The following is a 14,901-nucleotide window of genomic DNA, read 5'->3' on the forward strand; positions in this document are numbered from 1 at the left end:
GCTGCTGCTGTTGTTGTTGTTGTTGTTGTTGTACTTCACCTAAGTGTTGCTCACTGATAAGCCCAAGGCTCGTTGCTTGTGGCACACATGTGCTAAGGCGGCTCCCTGCTTGGAAACCACATAATAATTCTCGAGAACAATGTAAACGTCAATTGTGCATGGCCAATGTGTGTGCGTGTGTGTGTGTGTGTGTGTGTGTGTGGGTGTGTTTAGGATTTTGTGGGCCATGTGGGTAGTTTCTTTTGGCCATGCGCCACGGAAGACATTGCCCACATCTCGGCAGATGTAAATGTCAGGGGACAAAAGGCAAGGACGACACAGACCCAGTATACACTCAGAAAAAATCGAAGGTAATGTGTTTTCATTTGCACTTATTGGAAATGCATTATTAAATAATAGAAATCATTTATATACAAATAAAAATTATTTTAAATTTGAAAATTACTTCTAAGAATTAGTGCGTTTTCCATTTTATACTCATGGAAATAATTGTAATATAAAGGTCGTCATTTAAAGTTTTTATAAATGTTCTAAGAAATATGAAAATGATTTTCTCATTTAAAGAAATCATTTTTTACAAAAATAAACACAATTTCTGAAAATCTGAAAAACATTCTAGTTTTGAGGCCATTTTAATTTTAGGCCGATATTTTAAAATGCGGGTCGGAGGCGGTTTTCTTTTTACCTAGGCAAGGCCGGACTGGTACACTCAGAAAAAGTCTACGCATAACAATTTGCATGCCAACTTTTTATAAATTTATTTATTAAATCTAGAAAATATTTCCAAAAATAAAAAAATGCAAATTCTTTCGAATTCTAAGGATTTCACATGCATATATTAGTAATTATAATTTTGTTATTATTAGAATTTCTAAAAACCAGAAAAACATTTTTGTTTTCAGAGTGATTTTCTTAAGTACAGTCTTTTTTTTGAGTGTACTGGAAAGAAGAAGAGGAGGATAATGGCACATGCCACACGTCAACGTCGAGAAATTTAAATTAAAAACCTTTTTGCATGAAATGCTTTTTTTTTTGTTGTTTGCTGTCGTTGCTACTATTGTTGCAGCATGTTGCAAGTGCCACATGCAGTGGGCGTCTTCAGACAGATCAAACATACATACAAACATAAGAGAGCAACGGAAATATATACGGGTTACTCAGCCAGAAGATAAAGTCATGTTGAACAATAGAAATAATAATAATATTATCAGTTTCCAGCAATATGCATTTTTGTAGGTATTACTCATTAAAGAGCCTCCATTTAATAGTTGTAGTGATTTTGTAAACACTGAACTGAACTTAAATACAGTCAGAAGATAATTCTTAGAAGAAAATAACAATGTTGTAGGTATTACTCAGATAATCCCTTCCATTTAATATCAGCTAGTCATATTGTTATTATCATTTCTAAACTGAATTCAAGTGCAGCTCAAACTTTTCAAAAAATAAAATCATTTATTTAGGTATCAGCAAGGCTATTCTATATTTAAATTATTTTTAACAGGAACTTAAGTAGATTCGTAAGAGAATTCCGAGAAATCATTTTTAGAAACACATTGTAGATATTAGTTGGAGTTCCTTTTCCTGGAATTAAACCAAATTAATCTTAAGATATTAGGTCACTTTTTGAATTTAACACTTTAAAACAGGGGTAAATAACACAAAAATGTATTTTTTGTGATCTTTTTTGTATTTTGTTTTTGTATTTTTGCAAGTTGTTGACTCGAATGTTGATAAACAAATGTTTTATGTGAATTTCATGCATAATGCGATAAGTTAGAAAGAAGCCGAGAGAGCAAGGGGAAGGGAAGGCGAACTTGAGCAAGAGTCTGAGTCTGAGTCGACTGACGATATGGCGACTGAGTTCAACTGACTGTATATATAAACACATACATATATACATATATACATATATATATAGTGTATATATACATATGCACTTGTGTTTGTTTTTATCAGCAGCTGAAAATTCCATTCGGTGAACTGCATAAATCTGCTGTGAGCCCGATGCCTATAAAAGTAAATCAGCTTGACTTTTTCTTCAGCTAAATTCTTTAGCTTGATTATGTTTCTTGTTTTAGCTGTTTTTGCTTTTTTTCCCCATATGCTGGTAGCGCCAATTAATTTGTGTGCTTAATTCAGCTAATTATTCCAAGCAATAAAATTCTCAATAGATGCGTAGATTGTGAATTGCTAGGGGTGGGGCATGTATGTCGAGGAGGGGGAGTGGGTGTTGCTGCTGGAGCATCGACACCTAAGCAAGAAATACACAAGACAATTGGTTAGAGCTGTGCACGTGCCAGACAAGGACAGGGACACGTTCAGCGACACTTTTAATTCAATTCGCAAAGGTTCCTTGGCATTGCTCCGGTTATCGTCTTCGACTTGGGCGATTTCTGTTTTTCTGATTTTTTTTTGTTTTTTTGTATACCCTGCCAGTGGGGTCCTGATACCATAAGCAGTCAGTACGAAACTATGAAAGATATATGCTTCTATTTGCTGACTATTTGTAGGAATAATTATATCCAGTTATTGACTACTTTATCAAGAAATTGTCATACGCAATCGGTCGAAAGCTACGAATTTTGTATAAATTAGATAGAAACTGAAAAATTTCACTTAGAGGGTCTTATAACATGACTTATGAGGCCTTCAGGTAACTCCCATAAGAATAAGTTACTCATTTCTTTCAATCCACAAAGAAATTCAGCTAAGACTTTGGCAGGGTAGGGTATTAAATATTCGACGGGCCTAAGGGATAACTATTCTGTTTATCCATCCAAAATCATTGAAAATGGGCAAAGGGGTATAATGATGTTGTCCCAAAGCATGTGACAGGCACAAGAAAGCATCGCCGAACCTATAAAGTATATATATTCTTGCTCAGCAACAAAAACCTTGGTGATACAGACATGTCTGTCTGACTTAGACTAAGACTATCTCAGAGATCATAAGAGGTTGAGGGACATAAGTTCTCCTGTATCACTCACAGCTTTAATTTTTCAATTAATATTTAATTTATAATTAATAAACTGCAAAAGTTACCTTAAGAACAAACAAATATCAGGAAAGAGATGATTTAAATTTCAGGCTTATATAATTCTTGTTTAAAAGAATAAGTATATTTTACAACTTATTTGAGGGTATCTGGTAGTCGAGCACTCTCGACTACAGCATTCTGGCTTGGGTATTCTTTTTTTGTGTTTAAGTTAACAGTGCGCATAAAAATAGAAATAAAAAGCAAGGCGACATTTAAATTCAAATTGTTGAAGACGCTGACGAAGCTGACGGCGCCACACGTCGGATTAATTTTATGTGCGCCAAGCAGGACCAAGGACCACGAGCAGGACTTGCACCATCTTCGTCCTCGGTTCAATTAGAGTTTAGCTGGCTGGCAGAATGGCTGATGGCTGATGTGAGGGGGGCAAGGCTATTGCCATTGGCTGTGTGAGCAGCCATGCAATTGTTAAAATCGAATTAAGCCACGGTGTCGCATACTTTTGATCTCCTTGACGCTGCCACAGCCAATGAAATGTTGCAAATACCCCTCATCCCCACATCTCCCCTCCGCACACCCCTCGTTCTCGGTCTCTGTCGGAGTCTGCCAATGTCCTTACATTGTCCTTGCCAGAGGTATTTCCTTCCCCATCGACTTCAACTCTGGCTGCGATTGCGATTTCGGTTTCAATTTCAGTCGCTTGGCGCAAATGAAATTAAATGAAGATTAGTCGTGTGCTCCGCTCCCAGATTATTCCAGCAAATAAAAATCTTGACGATACCGTTGATTCGAGTGAGTGTACTCACAACACCCACTGGCCTCTGAGTGTACTCATTATTCTTTTTTTCTCGTTTCATTTCGTTTCGTTTCGTTTCGTCTGCAGCGGCTTTTGCTTTTATTTCATTTGACTTTTTATGGCCCTTGAGGTGATTTCGGCCCCCATTAGGGCTAAACAAAGAAAAACAAAAAAAAAGAGGGCGTGGCTGGCAGTTTGACATAAGCATTGCGACAAATCTGCTCAAATCACAAGCTACATTTGCTCCACAAATTATGGCCAGCTTTTGGCTTTGCTTTTGCCAACCAGTTTTCAAGTGCTCTTTTCCCGACTGCTTTTCTTATCGGCTTAAATAATTAGAGTCCTAACGTCTTATTGATAACTCTATATGTCTTATATATCTTTGAACAGTTTCAAATGCAAATATTGAACTTAACATCAAATACACTACGACTAAGGTAAGTCTGCCTTTGTCAGCTGATTTTTTTCCCAATAATCGTTAGCATTAATGCAAATGTAATTAATACGTTATGAAAACAGTATTTTAGATATTTTATCTGAAAAAAATAAAATAAATAAATAAATATTTGCAGTACGTTGTGAAATGAATTCACAATAAATGCATTTTCATTATCTGCGTCAGGCAACATCAAATTTTCTAATATTTTCAAAATTAATTTGTTCCATGACTGTTTTTGCCTAGTTGTGTTAGGCACACTCCACAATACGCACAGCAAGCTTATACCTTCTAATAATAATAAGTATAAAGAGTGAGAAAGAAAATAAAGAAAAGCCTGGCAATGTTTTGAGCCTGTGGATTAAGTTAAGTCTACCACAGTTAAGCACGCCCAGAGGAAACTCTCTGCTTAATCGCCTTACAAATCATAAGCTCGAAAGCCTTTTCCAATACACAAAATAGACAATTAATGCAAAACTCAGAAAAATATAAAAATGTAGCTCAAGTTAATAAAAATTTTGTAAATTATCTAGACGAGCACAGTCGACTAGATTTGATTTATTGTTTCCCTTCATCCATATCCATCAAATTAATATTGCTCTCGATCCATTTGCGATAGGGCTGTACCCTAATATAGATGTGTGGCATATCGTTGCTCATGGCCAGCAGCAGTCCAACCAGATAATAGTTCTTCGGTTCCAGTTCGTCCGCATGGACGCCCATCAGCGCCGAGCCTGTTATTAAGGAGGAATTCAGATTGCAAAAGCCACAGAGGTGCTTCAGTTTGTAGGGTGTTGCCGCAAAGAGATTGTCGTAATCGACCAGATTGCGACGGCACTTTGAGTTGCTCGTAATGTGCACAAGAGCCTTCAACTTGTAGCCAATGGTGGCATTTGTGGCAAAGCCCGCAAGTGATAGATATTGGCCAATGGGATTGATGCCCAAAGGCGGCAGGCAAATGGCTCGAATGTGATCCGTAAAAGTCACATTCCTAACCAACTTCAAGATGCTAATATTATTGGAGAATGTGGAGGTTCTGTATTCGGGATGTATGACGATCTCTTCGATCTCCATCAATTGAGGTTCCGCGTTGCAACGTTGCATGTCATCACAATCCGGCTTCATGTGGGCATTCCTCGGATTCCAATCGCCGAGGAGAGCATAACGAATGGTTGTCTCTGCCAACTGCTTGGTTTCAAAACATTGGGCGGGGGCCAGGAGATACTGAGTGGAGATGAGGACGGCCAGGCACTTGTAGGCAATGCCACGATTGGCTATAGAAATCATTATCTGTATTCAAAAGTTGGTATCGACATTTCACTAGATTTGTAGACATACTCTCATATCCCAACCTGGCCATCCAGGGATGTTCGTGTATATCCGTAATATGCGTGAATTTCTCATGTAGTTCCTCGTTGAATATGCCGCAATCTTGAAAGTCAAAAGTCACTGCAAGAAATTGATGACTTTTTATATATAGATATTATTGGTATTATTCTCCTAGTTTACCCTCTGCCCAGCCCCAGGGAATGAGCAGCAGCATCAGCAAGCGAAGCACCAAATCCATTCCGTGGCATTCTAAGCAAGCAACTGATGAGATCATTTTTGATTTGTCAGTGTTAAAATATAGTCGTATTTGACATTATCACATTGGAATTTCTTATCGCCAATGAGAGAGACATTTCTAAGCTTCGGAGAATTCACAGCATTCACAGCATAGTAAACCTTGGAATATATTTATTTAGTATTTATTAATTTACTATTTATTTGTATAAATTATGTTTACATACTTGTGAATAGCTTTCTGCTGACAACATTATTTAATTACATTTCAAGCCAACACTTTGTTGAAGGAGACTTGAAATAAATTCACCCAGTCCAACTCCGTTCTCCGCTGATATTTAATATGTATATAGATCAGAAATATAATAAATCTCATTTGGTTTATGTTTTTTAAGTTTCAAACTATTACATTGTATTTTTTATTTAATTTAATTTAATAATTTAACTTTTTTGTATGGATTGACTTTATCTGGCATTAAGTAAACAAAATACATAAATTGAACTGAGGGCAACTTCCTTTTCTGCTCATATTTAATATGCATATAGCTTATATATAATCTCAACTTGGAATCAGTTCAAGTTCTTAGGAAATATCTTGCACCTCAGATCGAACCCTTTTCAGGCCAGTCAGCTGCTTCATCACGTGTTCAATTAAAAAAGAACTTGCAATTAATTGCTAACCAATTTGCTTTCAACACAACGCACAAAATTGCCGGACACATTTACCCGTAGCCGTAGCCGTAGTCGGAGTCTTTCGGATTTGGTGGCTTGATGACCAGCAGCCGTTGGTGTTGACATTTTGTGCATATTAATTGAAGACAAGGCGAACTGAACTTGGAGTCGTCGGCAGTGTTTTTCTTTTTGGCCACCCTTGGCTTAATTTGCGGTAAGTTCATTAAGTAATAAAACATAAATTTCTTTTTTTTTTTGGATTTTTATTTGCTGCTGTTCATTTTTTCTCTCTCTGGCACCCCATCAGCGTCATCATCAGCAAGTTTTTGGTAATTTTTTTTAACGCTTTGCATTTTTCTTTAATGAATTAATTCTGTTTTGGTTTTGGTTTTTGTTGATTCACCGTTCAGTGGACTTTGATAAAGGCGCAAAGTCGTTGGCGATAAAAAGGCCAACGGCTGGAGAGGGAAATGTTAAGATTTTTTTGTTTTAATTTATGCGAAATATATTACACAAGAAGAAAAAAAAAAACAAGAGTGTCGTTGTCTCGAGATACCCTGTAATGTGACGCTTGCTGCAAAATGAATATTTGATCTCTTAGGCAACTTTTGTGTTTCTTAACTGATCTTGATTTGATTTAATATAACTAGCATAATTATTAAAATATATATGTTTTTAGCTAATGCAAAATATATATTACACAAAAATCAGTGATTTAGTTGAGAGAGTTTGACTAGGAGATAAGGAGGATACCCTGCAGTTGAGCGCTTGTTTAAACAGCTTTATCTGATTTGCCTTTAGAATTTTTGCTTATACTACAATCGTTAATCGATTTTTATTGATACACCATAAGCCAGGAAGTTATCGATATCGAAATCTACTCTACTTTGATTGGTGCTGGTTAAAAATACGTTTTCTAAACGGATTCCTTTTATTTACTAGCTGCATACGCACAACTTCACAATTTGAATGGGCAAAGGGTATTTGAAAAGAGTGCCAAGGAAAATGGAAAACGTGTTTTCATCAACTTTGACTGACCGACTGACTGACTGTTAATTAATCTGCGCTTGCCGCGAAACTTTTCTATCAATATATTTTTTGGTCGAAAAACTTGTTTGAGCGCTGGAAAAAAAACATGTTTTGCATGCTAAAAACGATTTTCTTATGTCTCTGATACTTTTTTTTTTCTTTTTGCGGCATTTAATTGGCTCCTTTGGGCATGATAAAAATGTTGCATCAAATTGCGGCAACTTCTATAGAGTCGCAAGTGTTGTTAAAGCGTGTCGAGGGTTGGGGTGTGTTTTCCCCTATTTTTTGAAATGTTGTCACTTTTTAGTCAAATTTGTTAGAAATGTTGTCGTTGTCGTTGTCGTTGTTGTCCGCCTGTTGACATATGTGCCCGCAAATGAGCCGTGCAATTGTCGTCGTCGTGGCCTGGCATATTGACAGCTCCGATCTATGTGCCATATATATATATATATATATATATATATATGGATAAAGTCGATGCATTCAAGATTGAAGTGCATTCATTCAACTCACTTCTCGAGGGGGAATCGTCTCAAATTTCTCGACGTGCGCACAGCTTCTGACTGACAACTATTCGTTTGCCTTTCTTGTCCCGTCTCTGACTCTGCAACAGACTCTGACTCTGACTCTGACTCTGCCAAACATAAGCGTGTCGATATACGTGCCTTGTGGTGCACCAGGGACTCACTGCTTACACTCGTCAACAAATTGTGATTTTGAAAAAGACGAGCAAATTGCTTTCTTTTGTAGTATCAGCAATCAGCAAAGGTATTTGAACAAGTATTTGCTTGAAGAGTTTGAGAACTAACAGCAAATATTTGACTTATTTGCTTACAATTTATTTGCATATTTCGCATCAGATTTGTTGCTTTTTTTTTGTCAAGTTAAACTATATTGCTCCCATTTACAAAAAAGCACATTTTTGTATATGGTCGATATGAAAGTTAAATTTATAAATAGCAAATTTCTTATAAAAAGCAAATTATTCTTTATCAGTTCTCCATTGTTTTTATTTGTTTGCGTATTCATGAATTCAAACTACCATTAAAAATCAGTGCTTCAATTTGGTGAAGCGATAAATCTTCCATTTCCATTTTCAGAGCGTAGAATTGGGTGCTTCAATTTTTCCCCTTTTGAAAATATTCATCATTATTTTGTAATCTGTTGTGTATCGTTTATATTTTGGATATGCAAAATTGCTTATAAATATATTTAAAATTAATATTTTGCCTGCGATTGATCTGTGTATTTTTATAATATTTTGTAAGTATTTTTTGGCTTTATGTTGTCATTTGCCATATCATCTTCAATTTGTGAAAATGGAAGCTTAAAATACAACTTTCTAAAGTAAAAGAAGCAATTTTCACAATACGATAATTTAATATGTTCTGTATTGATTTATTATTTCTTCGTGACTTGCTGTATTTTAAATAAATATTTTTTATATATAAGCATTATGCTCTATAATTTAAATTCAAAGTCAAACATATAAGTCATTCGTAGAGATTACAAGATTTTTTCGTTATCTTTAATTGGATTTATTTATAGGTACACAAATAAAAACTGGCTTATCTCTTGGTTCAACATCCCTTTTGCACAGTGTATTCACTGACAAACATTTCACGCTGTCAACAAACAAATGTTCTCATGTCCGAATGCTAATGAATACAAAGTTGTTGCTGTGGCAATTAGTTCGTGTTACCTCTGAAACATCCACGGCTAAACCGAGTGAGGCATGAACTGCTTTAGTTGCTGCCACTTATCAGAGAACATGCGAGAGAAGCGACTCAAAGTCGAGTCTCTTATCTGCACTCAGAAGAAATAATCGCTCTAATTTCAAATTCCTCCACAAAACAAGAAAGGTATTCTTGTTCTTATATATATAATTTCTAAATAACCGAAAACATTTTTCTTAAAATTAGAAAGGATTTTAAGAAATAAAACAATTTAAGAAATTGATTACATTTTAAATTATATGAACTTATAAACTACCTAAAGGGTTTTTGTGTTACATCTTAAAATTCTAATATTTATTAATAATTTCAAAAACAAAAAGCGAATTTTATAGTTTATGCTTGCTTATGAAAAACACTCTGAAAATTGGACACTTTTTTTCTGAGTGTCGGCCACGGCACAGCACATGCAGCGAGAGTCGCTTATCAGTTGCACCTCTGACCCGTGAGTGATAAGGCACAGCAGGCAGGCCAGTCAGTCAATCAGTCAATCAGGCATTCAACTTGTGAAACATCGCATTCTGTTTTCAACACTCAACACGACATGTTGCAATTGGGTTCACTGTCTCTGCTGCTGCTGCTGCTCCTGGCTGTAGTGTGCCATGCCGATGTGATTCAATATCAGATGTGCCCCGACAGCGTGGATGTGTGCAGCATCGATGAGGTGCGCGTGGATCCTTGCCCCCAGGCGGCAACAAATACGCCATGCCGCTTACGGCGTCGTCATCCGTCCCGGATAAGTTTCGATTTCACGCCCAAATTCGATGCGGAGCATTTGGTGTCCTCGCTGGGCTGGGCAAAGAGTGAAACGGAGGAGTTGCCGCTGCTCACCTTGGAGCGTGATTCGTGCAAGAACACCCAGTGTCCGGTTAAGGCCAACGTGCAACAGACTTATGCAATTGATGTGCCCATCGACGCCAAATTCCCCATGAGCACCTACACCATTCGCTGGGCCCTCAAGGATGAAGTGAGTAGCAAGCGTTGCTGCTTCACCATTGTCATCAAGGTTGTGCGCTAAAATATGATAATAATAATAAAAATAGAAGAAGAAAATGATGCAATTCCTCGTCTATTTTTAATTGTTTTTGAGATTTGTCTTTCATTTCGCTGATGGCACTCTGGGGTGCACCAATATTCGTCGTCATTGCCATCAACCTGCGAGGCTAATTAAACGGCCTACGGCCTGCGCATCGTTTAAATCAACAGGGAGTAAAAAACTTTGATTGAACTTTTGGGTGCCATAAAAAGCATGCCCCAACCCCCTCAACAAGCCACAAGCTACCAGCCCCCACCCCTCCAGCTCTCCGTTCAGTGAATTTGTGTCTCGGCTACTTATCAGCGTCGTCAAACAATTAAAAATTGAGCACTTAAGTTGTGGTCATAAAATCATTTGTTTTTCGTTTTATTGTTTTTCTTCCTTTTTTTTTCTTTGCTTGTTGGAAAATTCAAATAACAATATTTTCAAATCACTTTTTTTTGCTTGCCTCAATTTTGTTTTTTTAATTTTTTTATTTTTGTTTACCTAAACGAAAAATGTTTACGCTTTTTTGTCTACAAGAGAAATTGTACACTCGACCAAAAAAATTTGCTGTTAATTTGAGAAATTTGCAATGGGTTTCTCAGCATATTACTGAGAAAGTAAAATTTAAGGTTGTGACTTTCCAAAATGTGCACAAATTTGACTAATTTCTAGTGTTTTTGGTTTTTATATGTGTATTATAGAATAATTCTCATATTAGATTTTTTTTGAATTTTTTTTTATTGTATAAATTATTTCTATCAGGAAAACCTTCTAAAAAGACGTTCTTTGCAGGGTAATTTTCATTTTATGGTAATTTTCTCTGAGTGTAGTCGTCAATGGATGATAAGCACAGTATTTTTTTTTCAGCCCCAACCACAGCAACAACAGCATTCAATTAAGTAAATAATAAAAAAAAATATATTATGGAACATAATTTCTTAAAGTAAGTTTGTATTTCACAATTGATGTGACATGCAATTGGATGCCGATTTTGATTTACTCGAGAGCGCTATTCTCGCCATACTTATGCCCAAGCATATATGGAGTCTTGGTCAAGTGGGACATGATGTGGCATTTGACTGCCTCAAAACAAGCTGTGGCATCCACATAGACCACCTCGCGTCGATAACTGAGATAGGTATTGAGTGCTGCTTCACTTTTGCGGAACTGTCGCATCTGTCGGTCCACATAGGTGACATTATCCTGCGGAGTTGGCCTATAGTTGCGCATTAGCAATCGCATCCTGGCCATTTGCTCGTTGATCTGCAGAAAGATCAAACGATTTGGGGGCACAGCGAAACCCTCGAATAGCTCACGTGCCTCACACCGATTATTGGGATAATTGTACAAGATCCAGCCACGATGCAGGGCATCCTCTTTGAGCAGACGCTGCTGGATAATATTCCCAATTGCCTGCGAACGGCGAATGACACAATCCGACTCAATGCCCTGTTGGAGCAGCTCCGCATTTGCATTCTGCTCGTGTCCATTGATGTGATGATAGCCGAGCACATCGGCATCCAAGATGAGCAGATTCCAACGCTCGGCCAGCACATGGGCGAGTGAATGACGACCAGACCCATGTCTGCCATGCAACACAATGCGATGAAAGAAACTCTTGGGCAGCTGAAAGAAATCTCCGGCGACTCCCCGATGAAATGCGTCCAAGGACTTCATATACACATCCTGTGCAATCGAACGTATATTCTCCCCCAGCCATCGACGAATATCCTGCACTTGCTGCAGTGATATCTCAGCCAGGATGCGACTCATGATTTCCATCAGTTTGTGCTTCTCAATGAAGAACGTGTACGATGCACTGAACTCGACTAGCATTTTCTTGTCGATTTTGGTAGGAAAAGACATGATTCCAATATGGCTTAAATATGATAAAACTAATTCTAAAGAACTTTGAGAATATTATATTTTTTACTAAATAAATTGTATAATTTCACTAGTATTTTTATTTGAATTCATTTGTGTACTAGCACTGACAACAACAAATTTTAAGTAAAACTCCAAGAGTTCTATTTGTGCTTACTGTTTCTATTTTTAGTCAACTATTTGTATTTGACATTTACTATATTTTGAGGATCCAATTTTATTTTATATTTAATAAATAAATATGAATAAACTTATCGTTTTCAATATAACAAGTTATAAATAAGCAAAAACTTCAAATATGGCAAATATGGACAGGTAGCTGGCCTTAAGTAAAAAAAAATTATGTTAAAAAATAGTGGCTTACTTTTAGGGGCACAAATGTGATGTAAAAAGGTAAGGTTTCTAGGTGAGCTAAAATGATGATAAAAAATGATATCAAAGCAAAACTATTTGCAATGCTGCTTTTAATTTAACTTAAAAATGTACTTCTTTGCAGTGCTCATTTTCTTGTTTGAAGAAAGTTTAAGCCCCACTTGAAGTAAGTTTCTCTCATTCTAGAATAAACGAACTAAATGTAACAATATATTTTTGATGGGATCTAGACTATATATTCTTCATTTAAGTATAACTTTTCTTTCATCTGTACATACCTTTCTTGCATTTTGCATGAGATTCTGCTGACACTCTCATTAAACTCAATCACTCAATCTTACAATAAATTCTTCATTGAATTTAAATTATATTCTTGATGTTATGTAGAACATATTCTTAATCTAGTTTGCTCCCTTTCTCTGGATAGTCACGGCTTTTATCGTCTGCTGTTTGGAGTTTTGTTTGTATTTTGTTTTGAGATATTGCTGATGCTCTCGAGTCTCAGAGATTATCTCACTCATTATATGACCATAATGGCCATTACCATTTGGCCAACAACTGGCGACTCGTCCGTTGAGTTGTTGCCACATTCATTGCACATATTAATTACATCCGTTACAAATATTAGAAAATGGTGCGCACTTCCGGCCAACAGAGGGAGAGCCAAAGCCAAGACACACTGGTTCCTCTGGCTATAATGGCGATAATGGCTAATGCCTTGCCAGGCGTTGTAAATTGGCATCATGTAAGTCCTTGCTTGCCATATAAGTTTGCTGACAATATTTTGCTGCGAATTATGACAGCTCTTTTGTCTGAGCGCGCACATTAACAATTTAAAAAGTTGTCTTGGCCTCGCTTTGCTCTGCTCTTGGCCATAAAAGCGAGGAGGATGCGAGGGAGATGGGGAAAAGGGAACGGCTTTTTTGGTGACGCTGCTAACGGCCTGCAAAGTGTTGCCAAATGGCTGTCATACTTTATATTGTCTTATGAGACATGCCAGGGCATCTTTTGGTCTTGCTCTTGGTATCCTTTTCCTTATCCCCATCCTCCTCACAGTCCTCGTCCTGGCTAAGCAAAAATGCAAGCAGACTCTTGCTGCATAGTCATATTACCAAAGTTGTTGTTATTGTTATGCTGCTCATTTGTTTAGAGTGGGTGGCGGCTAATAAAAACTGGAATTCTATGAAAAATTGTTTCCTGTTGCTTATATTGGCCATATTATTATGCCAAGTATGCTGTTAATATCTTTCACATACACATCATATTGCTTACTGCATTTGCTTTTCGATTTAGCCGAGCTGCAACAGCAGCAGCTGCTTGCAACTTGCTGCAACTTTAAAGCAATCCAAAAATGAGCAACATCAACATTTTAATTACATAAGGCGCGAAAAAATATGCATATGCATATGAAGGCTTTTGGCTTGTTTTCCTTTCTTATTTTTTTTGCTATTTTGGCTGTTTTGGCTGTTTGTACAAAGCGCAACTTTTTAATTAAAGCCAAAGTCAAAGCAAAAGCAAAAGCAAAAATGGCGACAACCATTTGCCAACAGCGTCTCAGTTCTCAATTTTGTCACATTTTTGCTGAAATGTGCTTAATTACATTTCAGCATCACATATCCGAGTGCCACGTATCCTTTTTTGATCAACCACAAAACTAACAAAATAAAACATGGATTGCTGCAGTAGAAAGTAGTCAACGTTTAGATATCCTCTAATTCCACTCTCGTCTTTACTAATACACCTGTAAATAATACTAAATATATTTGTAAATGATAATTAAATTCAGTTACAGATACTCTAGGTTTGAGTTTAGTCTTAGTCGTTTAATTCTCTTTACTTTTCTATATGCAAATAATAATTTATTAAAATAGGTGTTTTTTTTAAATAAATATCCCCTACTCAAAGTGTTTAGCAGAGATTTGATTAAAGTTTGGTTGTCACAAGTTCAATTTTTGTAATTCTCACTTGATAATCACGTTTCACGAATTGAGAAATAAATATAAATTATTGTATAAATAAATACTAATTATTACCAAGAATTTGAGTAGTTAATTATACTTAATTTTATCTCTCCCAGCTGCTGTTACATTTATAAAATCAGCTTTGATATACCTTTTAGTCAGCAAACCGCCAACGGAGTATTTGAAAAAAAAGACCCAAAAACAAATGTGTGGCACAAGCCGCGCAGCCGTTTGACGCAGTTTCGCTTATCAGAGAATATTTCATATTAAAAAAAAAATGAGATGAAAAAAAAAATGTTGAAGCGGTTTTCTATCCAACAGACGCGCTGATTGAATGAAGCCGCTGCGAAACGAGCACACGCAAATGCAAGCGCTCTGAAAGGGTGGCGCAGTGGGACAGGGAGAGGGGTGGGTGGGTTGGGTTGGGGCAGTTGGA

General features: G+C 36.7%; 3 protein-coding genes across 3 annotated transcripts; 1 reads left to right on the forward strand and 2 right to left on the reverse strand.

Moving 5' to 3' along the window:
- Window positions 1–4,746: 4,746 nt before the first annotated feature.
- LOC6569831 (phenoloxidase-activating factor 3) lies at window positions 4,747–5,816 on the reverse strand. The gene is made up of 3 exons (XM_001995892.3): window positions 5,740–5,816; window positions 5,569–5,679; window positions 4,747–5,504 (listed from the first exon to the last, which is right to left on the reverse strand). Exons 1-3 carry the CDS (start codon window positions 5,795–5,797, stop codon window positions 4,789–4,791), a joined length of 885 nt encoding a protein of 294 aa, XP_001995928.1. The 5' UTR covers window positions 5,798–5,816; the 3' UTR covers window positions 4,747–4,788.
- Window positions 5,817–9,756: 3,940 nt separating this feature from the next.
- On the forward strand, window positions 9,757–10,616 carry LOC6569830 (MD-2-related lipid-recognition protein). The gene has a single exon (XM_032741715.2). The coding sequence runs from the start codon at window positions 9,772–9,774 to the stop codon at window positions 10,243–10,245; it is 474 nt and encodes a 157-aa protein (XP_032597606.1). The 5' UTR covers window positions 9,757–9,771; the 3' UTR covers window positions 10,246–10,616.
- A 527-nt stretch (window positions 10,617–11,143) lies between these two features.
- LOC6569829 (adenylate kinase, chloroplastic) lies at window positions 11,144–12,254 on the reverse strand. The gene has a single exon (XM_001995890.2). The coding sequence runs from the start codon at window positions 12,112–12,114 to the stop codon at window positions 11,245–11,247; it is 870 nt and encodes a 289-aa protein (XP_001995926.2). The 5' UTR covers window positions 12,115–12,254; the 3' UTR covers window positions 11,144–11,244.
- Between the last annotated feature and the right edge of the window lie 2,647 nt (window positions 12,255–14,901).

Source organism: Drosophila grimshawi, unplaced genomic scaffold, assembly GCF_018153295.1.
Source record: "Drosophila grimshawi isolate 15287-2541.00 unplaced genomic scaffold, ASM1815329v1 contig_311, whole genome shotgun sequence".
Taxonomy (NCBI): Eukaryota; Metazoa; Arthropoda; class Insecta; order Diptera; family Drosophilidae; genus Drosophila; species Drosophila grimshawi.